The sequence below is a fragment of the Delphinus delphis genome, chromosome 6, assembly GCF_949987515.2.
Source record: "Delphinus delphis chromosome 6, mDelDel1.2, whole genome shotgun sequence".
NCBI lineage: Eukaryota > Metazoa > Chordata > Mammalia > Artiodactyla > Delphinidae > Delphinus > Delphinus delphis.
Genome location: NC_082688.1, coordinates 7,743,628 through 7,764,462, shown reverse-complemented (window position 1 = coordinate 7,764,462; position 20,835 = coordinate 7,743,628). Strand labels below are relative to the sequence as shown.

The 20,835-nt window shown below is 53.1% G+C and overlaps 1 protein-coding gene across 4 annotated transcripts in view; it reads left to right on the top strand.

Moving 5' to 3' along the window:
- The window catches only part of SLC25A25 (solute carrier family 25 member 25), a 32,923-nt gene extending 12,088 nt beyond the window's left edge, over positions 1–20,835 (top strand). The window contains exons 1-10 of one of the 4 annotated variants that reach the window (XM_060014084.1): positions 3,881–4,114; positions 12,683–12,809; positions 12,902–12,989; positions 13,969–14,080; positions 15,286–15,444; positions 17,054–17,206; positions 17,555–17,662; positions 17,762–17,929; positions 18,483–18,633; positions 18,745–20,835. In XM_060014084.1, coding sequence (XP_059870067.1) covers positions 3,896–4,114; positions 12,683–12,809; positions 12,902–12,989; positions 13,969–14,080; positions 15,286–15,444; positions 17,054–17,206; positions 17,555–17,662; positions 17,762–17,929; positions 18,483–18,633; positions 18,745–18,929 — 1,470 coding nt within the window. In that variant the 5' untranslated portion in view covers positions 3,881–3,895 and the 3' untranslated portion in view covers positions 18,930–20,835. Of the gene's footprint in view, positions 1–3,880; positions 4,115–5,612; positions 5,850–9,774; positions 10,363–12,682; positions 12,810–12,901; positions 12,990–13,968; positions 14,081–15,285; positions 15,445–17,053; positions 17,207–17,554; positions 17,663–17,761; positions 17,930–18,482; positions 18,634–18,744 lie in introns of those variants that run through there. The other 3 variants (XM_060014086.1, XM_060014085.1, XM_060014083.1) reach the window with 3 other exon arrangements.

The window sequence follows — 20,835 nt, the reverse complement described above, 5'->3', positions numbered from 1 at the left end:
TCCTGGGATGCAGTTATTCAGAAACAGTTTGACCCTTTCCGAGCCTGCTTTTTTTTTTTTTTTTTTTTTTACGGTACGCGGGCCTCTCACTGTTGTGGCCTCTCCTGTTGCAGAGCAACAGGCTCCGGGCGCGCAGGCTCAGCGGCCATGGCTCATGGGCCCAGCCGCTCCGCGGCACATGGGATCTTCCCAGACCGGGGCACGAACCCGCGTCCCCTGCATCGGCAGGCGGACTCTCAACCACTGCGCCACCAGGGAAGCCCTGAGCCTGCTTTTTAAAGCTTTGTTAGTCAGGCAAGAACAGCATTTAGTCTGGGGCCAGTTTTGCCCCACTATTGAGGCAAAACCCTCTGAGTACCCTTCCGGAACCTTCCTATATTATGAGGTTTTTCCACTCCAGCTGGTGGGAACAGGAACTATTCTTAGCCCTGTGATGCCTTTGTCTGGTTCCTTCCCCACCCACAGGCAGTTTCCTCATACTCACTTGCTCTGATTTTGGGAGGCCCTCAGCAGAGCTCCAGAGCTTGCTCTCTGTGTAGCTCTGTCTTCTCTGGTACTCTGTCCTGCAAACTCTAGCTGTCCTGGCCTCCCAGCTCCTTCTCTTCAACATAGGGAGACTACTGGGCTCTGCTGGGTACCCACTCTCTGTGCCATATCCTGGAAACTCCAGGCAGGAAGCCTGGGCAGTTGAGGGGCTCATGTGTTTAGAAATCTCAGGAATCACTGCCCTTCGTTGCCTAATGTCCAGTGTCTTGAAAATCATTCTCGTATATTTTGCCTTCCTTTTGGAAGATATTTTTCTAAGTATAAAATTCTGGATTAACAGTTTCTGATGGAAAGCCCCCTGTCATTCTTGTTTTTGTTCTTCTGTAATGGGTCTTTTTCTTAAGGTGCTTTTAAGATTTTCCTTTTTATCACTGGGTTTCAGAAATTTAATTTGTTTTTTCAGAAATTTAAGTTGTTACAGGCAGGAAGGTGAATTGGTTCCATCTTGGCTAGAACTCCATCTTGGCTAGAACCCCCCCACCCCCTGAGTTCATTACTCAGTTCCGTGGTACAGAGTAGTCCATTAAATGAAAAACCAGTAACCTCCTCAATAAGGGATTTATCTCATGTTTGTAGATGGGGGCCTAAAACATCACTATCTCCCCCAACTCACCAGATTTTCAGTGCCTAAAAAAAGATTAATTTTCACTAAAGGATTACTTATTTATATAGGGATTTTTGCTCTGGACTGGCTCTTCTTTAGTATTCAAGCTATTTATTTCTATGAACTCACAATCATTTTCTTTTTATTTATTTATTTATTCATGGCTGTGTTGGGTCTTTGTTGCTGCGCGTGGGCTTTCTCTAGTTGCTACAAGCAGGGGCTACTCTTCGTTGCAGTGTGCAGGCTTCTCATTGCAGTGGCTTCTCTTGTTGTGGATCATGGGCTTTAGGCGCCCGGGCTTCAGTAGTTGTGGCACGCAGGCTCAGTAGTTGTGGCACATTGGCTTAGTTGCTCCGTGGCATGTGGGATCTTCCTGGACCAGGGCTTGAACCCATGTCCCCTGCATTGGCAGGTGGATTCTTAACTAACATGCCACCAGGGAAGACCCTGAACTCAATCATTTTCTTTTCTTTTTCTTTCTTTTTTTTTTTGCTGCACCGCACAGCAAAGTGGGATCCCACCGCACAGTGGGATCTTGGTTTCCCCACCAGGCATCAAACCCATGCCCCTTGCAGTGGAAGCGTGGAGTTTTAACCACTGGATCACCAGGGAAGTCCCTCACAATCATTTTCTAGATAAAATAGCTAATATGTACTGTTCTAAGAGCTTTGTACATTATTTCATTTAGTCTTTAACCGACTCTGTGAAGTAATGATACGGTTCTGTTACTATCCTCATTTTGCACATGAGGCTATTAAAGCACAGAGAGGTAAAGTAACTTGATCAAGATCACACAGCCAGTAAGTGATGGCCAGGAGTGAACCTGGGGTCTGGCTCCAAAGACTAGACATTTAATCAACACACAAAACTGCTTCCAGGTAAAGTTGTTCTGTATATCCAGTGAGAGGGCAACTGATGCGGGCTCCTCAGCTTTCAAACAAGCATGCTGCCTTGCTTTCCCTTGTCGTGTTTTCTTTTTAAATTACGGTTGTACGTATGCACGCGTGTGTGCCTGGTCATACATGCACATGATTTGGTTTCACCAGATATAAGAGGATATTCAAAGAAAATAAACCTCCCATCTATCTTTCTTCCTTCAAACCCCCAAGTTCCCCCCCACCCCACCCCAAACCGTCTCTTCAATTTTAGTTCGTCTTTCCAGAGAGATTCTTCACGTACACAAGCTTAGAAACAGATGGCAGCAAACGATCCCCTTTCTTCTGCACCTTGCTCTTTTCATCTAACAAGATATTTTCAAGTCATTCCATAATAGCAGGTGTAGAGCTGCCTTCCTCTTTTTGACAGCTGCCTAGGGCTCCATTGTGGTTGTGCATTAATTTACGACGTACTCCCCTTCTAAAGCATTTTACATTGTTTCCAAACCTGTGCTATTGTAAATCAGGCTGCAAAAAATATCCTTATATTTTATCACACGTATGTATCCCATATATATCACATTTGTATATGTGATTTCCCACATGTGCAAATATATCTGCAGGATAAATCACTAAAAGTGGAATTGCTGTGTCAGAGCGTTTGTGCTTTTGATATGTTGGTAGCTGTGACTAAATTGCTCTCCAGAGAGATTATACTGATTTACAGTCTCATAGCAGCGTATGAGGGTATATGTTTCTCTATACTCTCCCCAACACAGTCTATTAAACTTTTTTCATGCTGTGTTTGTTTTCAAAATAATGGCTGTGAACACCGTATCAAAGGGTTACCTTTGTGAGGGATGACCCGGCACTGCATTTGTCTGCCAGGAAACTAAGAAACAAATGACCAAAGATTAATTCCCTTTTGTTCGTGATCATTTACTCATTTCAGCCCACAGACTTCATCTGTGCCTGGTTCTGGGCACTAGGGGTAGAAAGATCTGCGACTTGGTCCCTGTCCCCAGGAAGTTCATCTTGTAGAGCGAGACACAGAGAAGTGGCTATGATACGGTGTGCATCGTGTTACACACAGTTGCAGAGAATGGGATAATGGAACAAGGGAAAGTGTTGCTAGATGTCTTAGGAAGTGTTGCCAGGATCTCTTGATTGTGCTAAACTTGATGGGGAATGTCATCCCGGAAACAGCCAGGTGGAGAGAAGGAAGTTGGACTCTTGAGGACCAGCCAGCTCAAGGTGGCTTCTGTGAGGCTGGAAGCTCCTCTGGAGGTTACCGCGGGCACCTCCCTGCAGAACTGCCGGCTGCATGCAGGGAATCGGTCGGCTGTGATTGGAGGGATGTTGCTGGTGGCGATAATGAACTCGGTAGTGTCGGCAGAGGTGATTGGCCGCGCCCTGCTGCAGTGAGAATGCAGGCTGGATGCTCGGGTCCTCACTTGCGTGATGATCATTAATTGAGCGAGGACAGCTGAATAATCGGGAGCTCGAAGTTGCTTCTGCCTCCAGGAGAGGTCTGTTGGGCTATCGCTTTTTTCCTTTTTTTCAAAAAGCCAAGCGTTTGATCACCGTCCACCTGCAAAAGTGAGTTTTTATTGAAGAAGCTCCAGCTGCTCTCTCGTTGTCAGCGACCCGGCGGGGCTTTCAGAGTGAGCTGCTTCTCAGGCCAGGCACGACAGCAGTGCTTAGCAAATTTGAGAAGGCAGGAAACAGCCACTGCATGCAGAGCTGCCAGCCTTACAACTCCCCAGGCTAGTCGTCCAAGCAGCTGTGTAGCCAGAGACCCTTGGTATTGTGGTCACATCCCTCCTCAAAAGTGAACGGTCACCGTCGGCGACGTGGGGAGGAAGCCGTGATGTTGCAGATGCTGTGGCATTTTCTGTCTAGCTTCTTCCCCAGGGCCAGGTGCCAAGGCTCCAGAGAGGGGAGCGGGAATGAAGTCAGAGGCACCCCGGCTCCAGCGCGGGGAGCCCAGATGCCAAGCTTTTTGGGGAAACAGGACGGAAGGGCTGAGGCCACGGAAAAGAGACCCACCATCTTGCTGGTGGTCGGACCCGCAGAGCAGTTTCCAAAGGTAATGGCAATGTCGAGAGGACCTCCTAGGTTAGGGGCTAGCCTAGGATCATTTTCCTGGAAAAAGCTGGAGTGTGGGGGAGGAAGAGAGGACTTATGAATGAATCCGTTTGGTACCGGGGGCCTGGGGAGAAGTGTTAGACAATGAAGAAGCCCAGCTCCAGTCCAGAATCTTTCTATGGCCACTGCAAAAGCTTTATTACCCAATTGTGACCACTTCAGTGCGGCCATTTGAAGAAGGAAGGTTGAATGCAATGGAAGATTTACCTTAGGATTTGTCTCTTTGGCCCCAGAAAGCCATTTGAAAGGCAGGGACAAACAATTACACCGTGTCTTGGTCTTAGCCTGTTTAAACAGCACAGGGAGGACGGAGCTCAGCGGGCAACAGAGCAAACCTTCCAAGGTGAAGCCAGCTGCCGGGAGCTGGGGAGGACCAGCCTGCCCTACATCCCAAAGGTCAGACCCTCTGCCTTGGTGGGCAGGGGACCCGTCTTGCCTTTCTTTCTGGGAGAAAGGGAGCGATGAGGCAGAGTGGAGGCTGGAGTCTCAGTGCACGGAGGCCGGCACTCCTCACGGGTCTGCGGGTCTGCTGAGCGCTGGGGCCTTCCGTCCATTTCGTGCCCTGAGCGTGGCTTATGTCATCTGATCCTCACAAGAACCAGGGTAAGTGGTAGCACCCCCATTTCACAGATGAGGAAACTGAGGTGCAGAAAGGTTAAGTAATTTGCCCGGGATTAAACAGTTAAGAAGGGGTAGAGGTGAGATTTCATTTCAGCCTACCTGGAACTTTGCCATGTACTGCCCTCATCTTCCCTTAAGAAAGCCGTTTTTAATGGGACCAGTCGAGTTCTCAGGATTAGAACAGAAAGGCTACTTGGCTGTGATTTCTCCTGCCTGGGGTAGGAGAACCTTGTTCACCTCCTGAGGCTTGGTTATTTTGAATCTTTTCTCCTTTCTCAGGATAAAAATGAACTGGAAAAAGGAAGGAGATTCTGCCCTGTGTGTGGCGCGCTGTAGAGTCCAAAAAAGGTTCTGCTGAATTGAGCTACTGCATTTAAGAAATGGACGTTCATTTTTCCTTTGCTAAGTGGGAGGAACTTTTGATGCAACAACTTTTGCAGTGGTTTCAGGTTAAGCACTGAGGAGAATCCTTAGTCTGTGATGGGCTCATCCAGGGCGACAGGGGTCTCGGCATCTGTACTGTGCCTGAGATGTGACAGGTGTCGCTTTCTACCTTTTGATCATTTTACAGGAGCTCGGAAATGGCCGTGGCGTTATCTATTATGAGGAACTTTTATCTCCAGACCTGCTTGCCTTATGGCCAAGGGCTTAAGGGACTGGCTGGCTCCTTTTAAATTCACCCACTTTTGACTTTAATAATTAACTGCTCCACTTCCCAGACTCACACCGACTGGCAGCTCTTGTCAGCCCTCCCCCTGGGCTGGCCTGGCATCAGGACTGTTCTGAACGGCTTCTTTCCTGGCCTACAGAATCGGGAGCAAGGCGGGCTGAACCTGAGACCCACACCTCTCACTGACACTTCTCCCCAGAAGGGAGATGGATCAGCTGCCTGGGGGTGTGGGGAGCCCCAAGAGGGAGGTGCGTCAGCTGGTTTTGGTTTGAAACAAGCAAGAAAGCGCTCCTGGGCGGTGTGGACCCTTTAAAGGCAGACAAATTAAGAACTGGAAGAGTGTTTCAGCAGCGTGCGTCCTTTTCCAGCACAGCTGCTCTTGAAGGTAGGGGTTGGAGGTTGGGATCGTGGGCCGGTGGGGCCTGGCTCGCCATTTCTCTCCGGCAGACGCTGCCGCAGCCTCGTGGGGACCTCGTAGAGACGTCACTTTGGTTCTCAGCCTTCTAAGTGTCCCAGTGGCGCTACTTTGTTCGACTCTCATTTCTCTCTTAAATATGTCTGCTGGTGAGTCAGGTTCCGGCCAGCTTTTATTCTCAGAACTGTTCCAGTTTCCCCCCTTATCTTTGTCTTACAGTCGATCTGCAGTTGGAGAAGAAAGCCATTAGTCTGGAGTGGGAGGTGCCCTGAGCGGCATTCAAGCTTTCAAATCCTGAGGGGCCGTCTTCTCAGAAGCTCAGAGAATTTTGCTCATTGTGTGTCTAATTGCCAAGTGCAGGCAGGTTTCATTGGAAACCGGCTCCACTGGGCTGTCATGGCAACCCGATCATCAAATGACACTACGGCTACAGCAGCAAATGAGGCTCGAGGGCCTTACGGGTGGGTGGGGCTAGAATAGCTGGATGCTGGCAATATATTAATATTTTTGGCTTGGTCTGAGTCATTGGCGGGGCGGTGGAAATACTGTATGAGCTAATGCTACACTCCCAGAGGTACTCTACCTGCCCTGTTGTTACTCATGGTATTCCGGCACTTACGGGGATCTTTGGCATGAAACAGTGGTAGAACAAGGAAAGCTGGTGGGGTGGGGGCATGTGCAGATCTGAGGGTGAGAAGATGCTTGTGAGAGGAACTGCTACTTAGCAGATTAAGGGAAATCGAATGCCACTGAATTCTAAGGCATCTGGAGTGGCTGCCATTGTTTCTGAGTACTGGTTGTTACAGGAATGGACATTGGAAGAAAGGAAACAAAAGTAGATCTGGGTCACAAAATTAGAACAGGTAAAGATAGCAGAGAAGACGTGTCGATGGCAGGAGTGGGAGAGAGCACTTTACTCGGGCCTCCAGAAGCACCGGGAGCTGGTGTGAAACATCAGGAACGGCGCACAAGCCCTGCTTTATGAACTTTTTTTTTTTTTTTTGACTACGCCACGTGACATGCGGGATCTCAGTTCCCCAGCCAGGGATAGAACCTGTGCCCGCTGCAGCGGAAGCGCGGAGTCCTATCCGCTGGGCCGCCAGGGAAGTCCTGAGCCCTGCCATATTCGTCTTCCTTATTTGTATTTCTCACGTATGTGTTCAGAGCTGTAACAGATACATTTTTTGTGTGGTTTTTTTTTTAGCTAAGGCTAAAATTACTCCCCCGCATCTGCTGCCTTCCCATGTGAGGTACTGCTCACTGTAATTCTCAGGGTCAGGCTGACAAGTGTTCTTTGGAAGCTGAATTCTAAAATCTCTTTATGGCAGTGTCAGGCTTGGATGCTGTTTTAAGTGGCCATTGTAACAGGAGCCAGGCTCTGGTGAGCCTCCGCCAGCTGGCTCTGGGGCCCGGGCAAACCAGGTGGCCTCTCCTGGTCTGTTTCTTCATCTCGGAGATTCAGAGATGACCCCAGGGCCCCTGTGGGGCCCAGTGTCTGTAATTCCAGGGAGAGAGCATTTGCCTTGGACACCAGGTGCCTGGAGATTGGCTCAACTGAGAAGTAAAGGTTTCTGTGTGACAACAGAGTTCTGCATGACCTATGCAACTCAGGAAGATGGGTGGTTTAAATAAATAAGCAAACGCCAGTTTACGTTTGTCCAATGAAGACATTCTGTTGGACTCAAACACAGTTGCAAAATAGAAATACGTTGGAGCCCTTTAAGATTAACACTGGAATAGAATTAATGTAAGCGTTGTAAAATAACATCTTGACAAGCACATGCAGAACTTTTCAGAGAACATTTCCTGGCCCTGTGATACCACTGGTCTGTAGAGTAATGAGCTCTGTTATAATCAAGGACATTCCATTCTGTTGATTCTAGAAGATAGTTGCCCTTGTTTGATAATGCTTTAATAATTGTTCCTTATATATTGAATGCTGATTTCACTTTCATTTGGTATTGTTTTCAAATCTCTTCTCAGATTTGTCTTGTAAATATATCATACAACTCAGTGGTACCAAAAAAAACCCCTCAATGGTACAATTATGTTTACCAACATTATTTGAAAAACATAGTTTAGTAGGAAAGGAACATCTCCAGTTGAACAACTTATTTATTCAGTCAAAATATTTGCCATTTTGTATTGGAAGGACTGCAGTTGTCACTGAAATGAGACACTTCAACAGATCTGTGTAATTTATTTTCGTTTCAGAAGCAATCGTGAATAATTTTAAAAAGGAAGATCAGCATTTAAAATTCAGCTCTTTTATTTATAAATGTGAACTTCCTTTAAAATAAAAATAATAATACAGTATCTTTTTGAGTTGAGGTGGACAAAATACCCTGAGGACTCTATTTGCTGGCACTCGGGAAACCAAACCTAAGGTCTTCATCAAGAGTGGTCGTGTTTGTTTTTTGGGGTCTCAGAGGCCTGCCAAGCACGATTCATTCATTCATTCAGAAACTGCTTATGTCAAGCACCTCCGTGATCAAGGCAAGGGCTCATTCCAGGCAAGGAGGTACAAAGGCCCTGCCTTTAGGACCCCAGCAGTAGAGATAAGATGTACGTAAAAATAGCCGTAAAGCAGAACATTCTGGATTGGGTAGCTTAAGAGACAGCTGAGTATCATGGATTTAGGTGGAGGCTGAGCAGGAATTTGCCTGAATAATCCTGAGCTGCCTCTGGATACCTCATCAGATCCTCCCTAGTGGATGGATGAAACAGCCCAAGACCTGTTTTTACAGACTCACCATCAGATCTCTTTTAGAAGGGCTGAAATATCATATAAGTTATTAAAATCTGTTTCATAATGATGTATATAAGCATCAACATCTTATTTTCTGAACCTTTTTAAAGTTCTCAACAAAAAGCTTTTTAGTGAATTTAAGAAGTTCCTTTTACTTTGGTGGATCCCCAAATGACATCCATCTGTTTTTAATCCATCCTGGTCGCGAGGTTTCGTCTATATTAGGAAGTGGTGCACTGTAGATGGAACATAGCGAGATGGATTCCTTTTTCATCTCTGTGACGTGGGCTCTTCCTCTGCAGCATGAATCTGACATCTTCCTTGGGAAGGAATGAGGTGGAGGTGGCAGGGTGGCCCTTAAATAAAGATCAGATCCTGACTCTCCAAGACCTGAAGTTTCCTCTCATCCTCACCTAAAAGGGACATTCTAGGGCAGTGTTGCTCAGTAGAACTTTCTGTGATGATGGAAATAATGTGTGGCCATGCAACCAAGGAAATGAACTCTTAGTTTCATTGAATTTTAGTTTATTTAAAATTGAGGACTTCCCTGGCAGTCTAGTGGTTAAGACTCCACCGTTCAGGAGGCGCGGGTTCGATCCCTGGTCAGGGAACTAAGATCCCACATGCTGTGTGGCGTGGCATAATAAAATAAAAGTATTGAGCAGCACAGTTGTAGACCAGAAAGCTCTGATGCACTGAACTTTAGAGCGTCCTGAATGAATGTGGGCTCTGAAGACCACATCCGTGGATCTTAAGTGAGGCCCAGGCTGACCCCAGATTGGTGCTGCTGAGGAGTGCCCCGGCACCATGACCTGTGGCCTAGAGTGTCCTCTTCCTGCCCCCATCATTTCAGCCTCTCGGTGCTTGTGGGGTCCCCAGGCAAAGCCTACAGGGGAGGGGCTGCTCATGTGCAGGGTGGCCTGGGGAGGGTCACTAGAGCCAGCCAGAGCTGTGCCTGGAAAGCCCTGTGGCCCAGGCAGCTGGCTGAGGGGCAGCTCCCCTGCAAGTGAAAGACCCCTCCCCACCCCCACCGGGGGCTACTTCCAGGACTTCTCCCCCCCCCTCCCCCCCGCCACTGACTTCTACCCTCACAGCGAAACGGGGCCGTTTCAGGTGAGCATTGATTCATTCTCTACCTCCACCCACTTATTTTTCTGCTGGGAATGATTTACCAAGGAGAGAAACCACTGTATTGTGTGACGCGTTTGGGGACCTTGTGGAAAAACAGGCCAAAGGCTGTTTGTTTGGAGGGATTGGCAGCCAGAGGGTGAAGGTTTCTGGGGCAGATCCCAGGGCAGGGCAGAATGCTCTGCCCGTCTCCGAAGGGTTAACTGGGGAGCAGGTGACGTCAGTCCTGATCTTTATCCCTCTGCACTCGGCCACGCACGCCTCCTTGCCGGGCTCTGTGCTCATTGGCTGTGGGCGGGAGGTACAGTGAGCAGACTTTTTTCAATTAAGTGAAAGGACAGGGTGGAGGCAGCCAATGACAGCTGCGCCCCAGCATACCTTGTGCAAGTGTGCTGGGCCGGGCAGCATTCTCCTGCCTCCACGCCGCCTGAAACAGCTCCCACCAGCATGCTCTGCCTGTGCCTGTACGTGCCCCTCATCGGGGAGGCCCAGACCGAGTTCCAGTACTTCGAGTCCAAGGGGCTTCCCGCCGAGCTGAAGTCCATCTTCAAACTCAGTGTCTTTATCCCGTCCCAGGAGTTCTCCACCTACCGCCAGTGGAAGCAGGTCTGTACCGTGGAAGGCAGCGGGCGTTTTATCAGTGTTGGCTGAGTGAATGGATGAGCTGGTAGAGGGTCCGCATACCTCAAAGGTCCCCACCATTTCTAAGCGTGCCAGTTTTTTCCCCAGCTGTCGCGTAACTATAGGCAGCTAAAGGGCTATTACGTCATGGGAGTGACCGGCTCTCATGTGACTTCCAAGGAAGGCTGGAATTATAGGGAAGGCACTTGTGGGAGAAGGAAAGGAATTTTCTTGCGGAGGGCGGGGTTCTAAGCAGTGCAGGGCCAGGAAGTGCAGGGGCACAGTCTAGCTGCTTTATCTGAGCTGGGGGGCAGGAGGGGAGGGGAGAGGCCCCTCATTGGAGACCCAGGAGTTGGAACCGTGGCTGCGGAGGCTGGAGGTGACAGGGCTGTGCCCTGGGTGAAACAAGCCAACGGGCAGGGGTGAGGGGACCTTCCTAGGCGTCTCTTTGGAGCAGGAGGCAGCAGAAATCATTACTAATTTAAATATGGGGAAACAGCTACAGAGTCTGAGGGGGTCGCCTGCCTCCTAAAGGGACACCCCAACTTCTCCGTTCATCAGATCCTGTGCTATCCCCCCGTGCTCACGATGGCAGTGACGGTCAGATGGTGTGCAGGGGGTGGTGATTTGCATATCCTAGGAAGGAGACCGGACTGAGGTGGAAGCAACGACTTAGAATATTTTGAAATCAGCCGCATGAGCATGTCCTTGAGTTGTCTGTGTCACGGGCACCCACCCAACAAGGCACATGGATCGCATTGGTGCCAGAGCAACCCAGATACCAACGAGCTTCGTGCCTAGCGTTCGCCTCCTCTCTAAGTGACGTGCAGGTTCTATTTCTGCTCCTCTCATAAATCTAGGGTGCTTAACCTATATGTAATCTGCATTTTGGTGGGGAGCACAAACGTCTGCAGGAAGTTAACGGAACTCCAGACAGCTGACAGAACACGTGCCAGCCTGTGTCTCCCCTTCCAGCCACACCCTCCCTGAGCTGTTCTTTGGATCATGTTAGGTGACACAGTATCTGGAGAGGACCAGCTAGCCAATGGCCCATCAATTTCCAAACCCACTGGCTCAGAAGACTTTGAAACCCACACTGGTTTGTGGAGGGTGACTGTATTTCTTGCTGAGAGAATTGGGCAACACAGGGAGACTCTAACCATTTTCCTTAGGGGATTTTTGGTCCTAGTTTTGGGGTGTTGCTGGGTTGGAGTGACTCATGTATGTTCCCCACCTTCTTGAGATTAACCTTTAGAATGCCAGCAGACACTATACAGAGGTGGCTCTGGAGTCCCATCAGGCCTGGCTTGAATCCTGCCCACCAACTTCCCTAACTGTGCGACTTTGGATAAATTACTAAACCTCTGTGACCTTCTGTTTCCTTCTCTGGAAAATGGGGGAAATGGTAGTACCCACCTCCCAGGCCTGTTTGCGAGGATTCAGCGGGTTACTAGAGGTAAAGCATTTAGCAGGACCCCGGGCACAGACCAAGTGCTTGTGCTTTTGTGGAAAAGTTCCAGTTGCTGAGCATCGAAAACGGACTGCAGCTGCTGAACAGAGCTCATGTCTAAGGGCAGGCGCAGGTTTTTGGAACCTCACTGCCCAGGAAAGGGTCTTTTAAAGCTTCCTTGGGTCACTGAACTATTCCTAAGTGGAGCTGCCCTGCTTTTCAGTGCCTGGTTAAGGGAGCTGAGGTTGGTTATAGCACCTGGCTCCCCTGAGATCAGAGACAGGTAGCGCCATCACGCACAGGCCCAAGAACAGTTCCCATTGCTCTTACCACTTCTCCATCCTCCAGAGTTCTCTCTGGCAGTATTTCTGCCAAGCAGCCATTGGCAGGGGCCGGCTCTGCCCTGTACCTCTACCCTGGTCGCCCCCAATTGTTCTTGGGCCAGTGCCACTTTTAGGGATAAAAAGAGCAAGCTGCAGAGTTTCTGGAGCTCCAGGGCCACCCCACATTTGGGCAGAGAGCATGTGGGGCTGAGGCCTGGCACCAGGGACAGAGCTGCAGGGGAGCCGGGCAGCTGGCCTGGTGGAAGTACCAAGCCCACCGCTGCCGGCCTCTGTCAGAAGGGCTCCTCTTGCGGCCTCTTTTTCCTCTTTCTCATGAGGGAAACACAGTGGGTCCTTGGCTGGGTTCTGGCCGGCCCTAGGGGATCCAGGTGGTGGCCCTGGGAGTGGAGGAGGGGAAGTGTCTCGGGTCGTGGGGCCACCTCTGTTCACGGTTGAGCAGTTGTTTCCTGGGAACGGGACACCACGAGGGACCCGAAAAGCTGAAGGACAAAACCTTACTTTTGTTTTATAGAAAATTGTACAAGCTGGCGACAAAGACCTCGATGGGCAGCTAGACTTTGAAGAGTTTGTCCATTATCTCCAAGATCATGAGAAGAAACTGAGGCTGGTATTCAAGAGTTTGGACAAGAAGAATGATGGTGAGCATTGCCCCCGGGGGCCAGCGGCGGGCCCAGCGGTCCTGGGCCTCTCCGCAGGGCTGGCTTCCGGCTCACGGCCTTTGTTGTTCCAGGACGGATCGACGCGCAGGAGATCATGCAGTCCCTGCGGGACCTGGGAGTCAAGATATCTGAACAGCAGGCAGAAAAAATCCTCAAGAGGTGAGTGCGTAGCCGCCCCTGCGTTTGGTTGAACAAAAGTGTGACGAAAGAAGGTTTCTTGGACTCACTCCCTCGTGCCGTTCGCTGTATTGACCCTGTTTCTGTGAACTTTGGCTTCTGGTGGTTGGAAGGGATGAATAAGTAACCCCTCCCAGAGACCAGCTGCTCCCCGGGTTCCTGGTCAGCTCCGGTGGTGGAATCACAGATCACCTGGCAGAGTGCCTGAGCGCCAGCCACCCGCTGAGAGAGAAGACTAGTGGGGGATTTTAGTAGGTGAAAGGCCAGCGAGGAACACCCTTCTCTGCCCGGTCGTTCAGGGGCAGGGCTCACGTGGCCGCCCTCCACTGTGGGGAACTTCCTCTTAACACAACGCTCAGGTGTGCTGCCCCGAAAGGCATCCCGCAGGCCAGGGGTGGTCCTGGGGACTGGCATCATTGCTGTGCTGGGAACTCGCACAGAACAGCCCCAGAGCCACTTCCTGTCCTCCGGAGCCTCCCCAAGTCCCAGGGGCCCGAAGCCGGCTGGCCAGGGACGGCAGCCTCTGGCCCTTGCTCCCCTCCGCGTGGAGGGCGCGTCCTCGTGCTGTGCCGTGGCATGTGCTTGCGTCACTAACCTCCGCTCAGAGCACTTATTTGTGTTGTTTCTCCTCTCTCCTCTGCATCTTCCTTTGTCTGTCTGTCAGAATACGAACGGGCCACTTCTGGGGCCCTGTCACCTAGTAAGTATCCGTGTCACTCTCGGGACCGCCTCCCTCCTTGACCTCTGTGCCCGATCGGAACGGGGTTCTCGTGGGCCGTCAGATCCCGTTTTTGTACCAGGTGGGATGTGGAGCCACCTGGCCTTTTCTCCTCCGGGGCAGAGGCGCCTTCTGTGGTTTCCTGGTGGCCACGCGCCTGCCCTCGGCTCCCCTGGAGGTGGGAAGCGCGGCTGACAGATGGGGCCTGTTGACAGTTGGGCGACCCACATATCTGTCTTGCAGCATGGACAAGAATGGCACAATGACCATCGACTGGAACGAGTGGCGAGACTATCACCTCCTGCATCCCGTGGAGAACATCCCTGAGATCATCCTGTACTGGAAGCACTCTACGGTGAGCCCCGCGCTCCCGGGGCCGGAAGGGGGTTTCTCCCTCGTCCGTTCATAGGGTCCCCTTCGCCCAGCATCAGCCCCCATCCTGGTGGGGGTTCCCAGCCCACCTCCCCTTCAGTGGTGGGGCTGTCTGCTTCTCTGCCAGCCTTCCACATGCTCCCTCCATCTCCCTCATGCCGGCCAACCTGAACGGCCTGCCCATGCCCCAAACACGGGGCTCCCTCTGCTAGAAACAATGCCCTCCTGTCCCCACGTGCTGCCTGTTCTTCAGGGTCCACTGTAAGCACCCTCTCCCTGAGCCTCCTTGTTCTTCCAAAGCCTCCTGAGGGCTGCTCTGCAGAGATCCAGTAGCAGAGCTGTTCAGTTTCTCCCCCCGGCCACCCCATGTTTTGTGTCATTTCTCTCTATGGCAAAAGAATACCTCCCCACTGCTTTCACCCCCGGTCAGAAACACACAGAGCTCTGCACCCTCACTGGTAGTGGCCCCATTGACCCCTTGCCCACGAGCCCCCTTCACGCATGAGCGTCCCTTTCTGCTGGTCCTTGCTGAGTATCCCCTGGTGGCAGTCTTATCCATCCTGGACCGTCGACTCCAGAAGAGGAGGCCACAGGTCCTCCTCTGTCTCCCGAGGTGCCCTCAGGGGACGCCTGGCATCTTCGTTGGCTGAAATTAGGTGAACGCTCTGCGGGTAGGAGCCGCGGCCCCGTGGGTCTGGCCTGCAGCCCCAAGGTTGGAGCAGAGCTGGCTCTGCCTGCCGAGCCGGGAGGCCGCCTGGGAGAGAGGGCATTGCACAGGCAGCACAACCTCTCGTGTTTGCAGAAGTCTTGCATAATGTTCTGCCAACGTGATCCGGTTACACATCAGGTTTCAGAAGAATTTTTATCCCTGACTTGATCCTTCCAGTACAGCCAACCTGGTGATCCTCAGCTGCAGTGCCTTTGTCAGCTGTTCTTGCAGGAGCCCCTGGCAGTGTCCCGAAGGGCTGTCCGCATGGTTTTCTACCTGCGTTCTTCCAGCTGTGCTCTCAGTTCTAACCTGGGCCTCTCCAAGGCCACAGACAGCTCAGAGCTTTGCTGCCTCCACATAGCGAAGGGGTAGGGGGTCCATTCTAGGCGGCAGAAGGCTGTGGACCTAGCTGTCTGCCGGCAGTTCTGCCACAAGCGTCGGGAGCCTGCTAGATTTATCGTTGTTGGTCTTCCTCACAGATCTTTGATGTGGGTGAGAATCTGACGGTCCCCGATGAGTTCACGGTGGAGGAGAGGCAGACGGGGATGTGGTGGAGACACCTGGTGGCTGGCGGTGGGGCGGGGGCTGTATCGAGAACCTGCACGGCCCCCCTGGACAGACTCAAGGTGCTCATGCAGGTACGCAGGAAAACAGGCCCCAAGCCACCTGGTTTCCACCTTGGGTTTCTTTGGTGGGTTGGTTTCCCCTCCCTTATCTGGGGCCCTGCTTTGGGCCCATACTTTCCTAACCCAGTAAATCAGATTGGAATTATTGCTCAGACAAGGATGACATTAGATCTTGGCCTAGGTGGCCTTTTGCACATTAGATCCTGGCCTAGGTGGCCTGATCTAATTTTATCTGAGGCCCTTAAGCCAGGAGTCACATTACAGGGCCATACCAGAGGCAGATGACCCCAGTGAGAACTGGGGTGTGGCAGGAACCTGTTTCCTTAGGCGCATCTTACATAGGCCACCACGTGGGGGGTAGTGCGAACAGATCCTCACCTGGCCTGGACACCGTTCCCTTGGCTGGGCACCCAGCTCCACGTCCACAGGGCAGGTTCAGCTCATGCTGAACCCAGGTCGGGAGCAAGGTTGTGAAATCGAGCTGCCTGAGGACACACCAGTGGACTCCAGTGTCTTTTGGACAGTGGCCAGTCACCCCCTTGTCCCCTGACTTGCGTTCTGGCACTTTTCGTGGCAGGAACCCTGCTCAGAAAAGGTGTCATCCTTTCCTTACCCCCTCAGCGCCTCCTGGGCCTGCCTCGGTTTGAGGTCTATGGATGGAAGAATGAGAACTCCCTTCTGGTGCTGAATCAGGGAGGCGAGTGGTTCAGGGAGAGGAGCCCTGGGCCTGGGACCCGACCCGGGGTCCCACTGTCCCAGCTGGGTGACCTCAGGCGAGTCACTTCAGCCCCAGGACTTCTACTGCTCTGGAAACTAAGGGGTTCGAACAAATTGCCTCATCAGTGTGTTTTTCTTAGCCAAATCCCCAGGAATGCTGTAGAGATTAAAAGCTGTCCTTGGGTGAAATGACAAAATGCCAGGGAGGTGCTTTAAATTAATGGGGGTGGGGGAGGGGGAGCAGGGGGAGGGGTGGGGGGCATCAGTTGGCTGGTTTGATGATGGTTGAAGCTCATTATGGGTTCATGGAAGCTCATTATGTAATCCTCTATACTTTTATATATGTTTGAAAATTTTCCATAATAAAAAGCTCACTTTTTTTTTTTTTTAATTTATTTTTTGGCTGCGTTGGGTCTTCGTTGCTGGGCGCGGGCTTTCTCTAGTTGCAGTGAGCGGGGGCTACCCTTCGTTGCGGTGTGCGGGCTTCTCACTGCGGTGGCTTCTCTTGTTGCGGAGCCCGTGCTCTAGGCGTGCGGGCTTCAGTAGCTGTAGCACACAGGCTCAGTAGTTGTGGCTCACGGGCTTAGTTGCTCCGTGGCATGTGGGATCTTCCCGGACCAGGGCTGGAACCCATGGCCCCTGCCTTGGCCACCAGGGAAGTCCAAAAAGCTCAACTTTTTTTAAAGCAGTCCTTGTGGAGGTGTTTAGCATGGGGTTGGCGCCAGCAGGTGCACAGCAGAATCTAGTGGGACCTGGAGCAGCCACGTTAGGCTCTCAGGGTACGGAGCTGGCCTCAGAGTGCCACGAGGGCGGAGCCTGGCTGCCATCGATCTTGGCTCTTTGTCAGGCAGCGGTGGCCCTGCGGCCGCTGAGCTCCTTCTGACCGCTTGTCCTCCCCCCCCAGGTCCACGCCTCCCGCAGCAACAACATGTGCATCGTGGGTGGCTTCACCCAGATGATTCGAGAAGGAGGGGCCAAATCACTCTGGCGCGGCAATGGCATCAACGTCCTCAAAATTGCCCCCGAGTCGGCCATCAAGTTCATGGCCTATGAACAGGTGAGGACCCAGCTCCCCAGGGAGAGTCGCCCATCAGCAGCTGCTTCCTGAGCTTCCCCTGGAATGAGGTCCCTGCCCTGGACCTGCCCTGGTTCCCTGGAACCTGGAACCAGTCCTTGTACCTGAGGGACAGCAGGGCTAGGTGGGGGGTGGGAAGGCCTGAGCCTGACCCCAGCTGTGCCAGCAACCAGTTACACTGGGGGCCAGTTCCTTCCATTTCTGGGCAGCATCAAAAGTGCCAGGGACACCAGGTCTTGGCTAAAGCTGACAGGCCCCGGGAGGAAGGGCGGGGCAGGAGCAGGTATGCTGGTCTCTGGGGGGTATCAGTCTGTTTGCTCCCTGTTCCAGATCAAGCGTCTCGTTGGGAGTGACCAGGAGACTCTGAGGATTCACGAGAGGCTTGTGGCAGGGTCCTTGGCGGGGGCCATCGCCCAGAGCAGCATCTACCCGATGGAGGTGAGGGCCACGTCGGTCCTGGGGCGGGCAGTGTACGTGGAGGTGAGGGTGCAGAGTGGGCCGGGCTCACACTTCCGTCACTTCCGTTGGGCTCTGCAGGTCCTGAAGACCCGGATGGCCCTGCGCAAAACAGGCCAGTACTCGGGCATGCTGGACTGCGCCAGGAAGATCCTGGCCAGAGAGGGCATGGCCGCCTTCTACAAAGGCTATGTCCCCAACATGCTGGGGATCATCCCCTACGCTGGGATAGACCTGGCCGTCTACGAGGTGAGGCCCTAGAGGACTCAGGCCCCTTGAGCAGCAGGAGAGATTCAGAAACCCCCTCCTGGCCATGTGTCACCCCTCCACCCCCCTTTGTCTCCTTCCAGACTCACCTGTCCATTGCAGGGGTGTCCTGTCACACTGCCTGCCCCTGGCAGCCCCCAGGTTCTGTACCCCCAGGGGCTTGGCAGGCAGATCTACAGAGCACGATGCCCTGGGGGCTTCCTGGGCCCCCAGCAGACTCCGGAGCACAGGAGTCTGGCTCTTGGGGGAGGGAAGGGAGGGGCTGCCCCTGCGGCATCCCCATCCTATCCAGAAATCCCCAGTGACAGCAGAAACAAAGGTCAGGCAGGCCGGGAGCCCAGCCAGCCCCAGGCTGGCCCAGGCCAAGTGAATCAGGTTACAGTGGCCTCGCGGATCCCATGTGATGGGGCAACGCCTCCTGTGTGGATCCGGTAACTGTCCCCTCAGCGCCCCAGTCTCTCACTGCCTCACAAGCCCTTTCTTCCTGGGGCCTGCAGGCCCTTTGGCTCATCCCCGCCCCCCTCTGCCCTTTCAGACACTTAAGAATGCCTGGCTGCAGCGCTATGCGGTGAACAGTGCAGACCCCGGCGTGTTTGTGCTCCTGGCCTGTGGCACCATGTCCAGCACCTGTGGCCAGCTGGCCAGCTACCCCCTGGCCCTGGTCAGGACCCGGATGCAGGCCCAAGGTAAGGCTGGTCTTAGGCCAGTCAGTCCCCAGGGGCCCGTCTCCCCGGGCAGGTTGGGACGTAGGGAGGGGCCGGCGAAAGGCCCCTGACGGGCGACCTCGCTCCCTGCAGCCTCCATTGAGGGCGCCCCGGAGGTGACCATGAGCAGCCTCTTCAGACAGATCCTGCGGACCGAGGGGGCCTTCGGCCTGTACCGGGGGCTGGCCCCCAACTTCATGAAGGTGATTCCGGCCGTGAGCATCAGCTACGTGGTGTACGAGAACCTGAAGATCACCCTGGGCGTGCAGTCGCGGTGACGGGAGGGAGGCCAGCCTGCCCGCGGACTCGCTGATCCTGGGCCTGCAGCCCCGGGATGTGTAGCCATCTCATTCTGTGAATGTGCCAACACTAAGCTGACTTAAGCCAAGCTGTGAAGACCCTGGGACGCACCTGCAGGGGTGGGGGCAGAGCCGGCAGGCCCGCTGGGTCTGTCCTGCTGACCCTGGCTGACCCTCGGGTCCATTCCAGGGAAGACCTGTGGGTGTTCCTCAGGGTCCAGGGCTCAGCAGGACACAGGCTCGCGTGCGTGGGGACAGGACATTTCCTGTGCTGCCTGCCGAATAGCTGGGCTGGGAGGCTGGCTTCGTTCTTGCATCGCGTCCTCGCAGCCAGACCATTGGCGCGGGGCGCCTTCGGGCCTGCTGAGCGTCCTCCCCGGGCCCACCTTGCTTCCTTCCTTGCTGCTGTTTTAAATGGTAGGAGGAGGGCCCGCAGCCCACTCCCCCCCGCCACGCTGCTCCTCTCCGCCCAGTCCGTGGGGAAGGGTGGTTCTACCTGACCTAAGGCCGACTTCCCAACCGGCAGCGCAGCCACTGGCAGGGAAGAGGGAGGAGTCTGGCTTCTGAGCTGCCCCGCAGACGGGCACCTGGATGCCCGTGTGCGTGACGAGGGCAAGGCTGCCTGGCGTCCTGGCGCATGGCTTCATGGGTCCTGGGACCCAGAGGGCCTCTGCTCCCTGCTGCTGGGGGGCTCGTGGGGCTCCGAGCGGGCCCCGGCCCCTGGCAGGACTGGCACCAGCTCAGAACTAACTCCCTCTCCCTTCCCGCCGGCATGAGGGCAGTGGGCATTGTGTTGAAGCAGGAAGGGCAGTTTCTGCCCTGAGTCTGCACGCCCTGGTGAGAGAAGGAAAAGGTGATCAAGGCCTTAATTATGTATTGTTGGAAAAAGGGTTTTGTTCAGAAAGACAAGCCGGACAAATGTACAAGTTCTGCTCTTCCAGGGAGAAGACAAAGAGAGCCAGCAGTGGCTCGGCCGACCGCGTTAAAGTCTGTTTCTGACGCCCCGGGGATTCGTGTCCAATCCCAACTGGGGCAAAGTGGGACCAGCCTCACATTCCACTGACGCAACGTATCACACTGCTGGGAGCCTATTTATTTTGTATTTATTTGAACAGAGTTATGTCCTAACTATTTTTATAGATGTGTTTAATTAATAGCCTGTCATTTTCAAGTTCATTTTTTATTCATATTTATGTTCCTGGTTGACTGCACCTTCCCAACACCTGTGAGGTGGGGTGGGAAGAGGAAGGAGGGGGCCGTGGCAGTGACCCTTCTCGCTGCTGCACCATGTCTGTCCAAAGAAATTTCTTTCGGAACTGGCGACAGAAGAAAGGCAAGAAGGCAGAAGGGCCCTGATCACGGAGAGACGGTCCTTCGGCGGGTCAGGGCAGGGCCAGCACCTAGGAAGCCTTAGGATCTGAGGGTTTGATCAGGGGCCAGGAAGAGGGGGGGAATCTCAACCCTGTTCAGGATGGAAGTCCAAATCATTTCTTAGACTGGGAGGGATTTCTTTATTCACCCTTTTTGAAAGACAAGGCAGTGAGGTGCCTATCACTGTGAGTTTGGGGTGGGGGCCAGAGGAGAGGGCGGCCGGCTCCCCCCCCGTACCTGTGAAGCGGGCCCCCTCTGTCCTGGGCCCCCGCTACCCCTGCTCAGTAATGCTGGTCAGCGCGCAACTGCACAGCCACACTTCCATTCACCAGAACGGCCTGATGAGGACAATTTAAATAGGATGCAAAGATCAATGCAAGATTTATTGTTATATATAAATAGAGTTATAACTGGAATTGGTGACAAAGCAAATTAAGAAAGAATTGGAAGTTGTCATTTAAAACAGCCTTCTAATAAAGTTGTTTCAGAGCTGATGATGGAGCCGTGGTTTTCC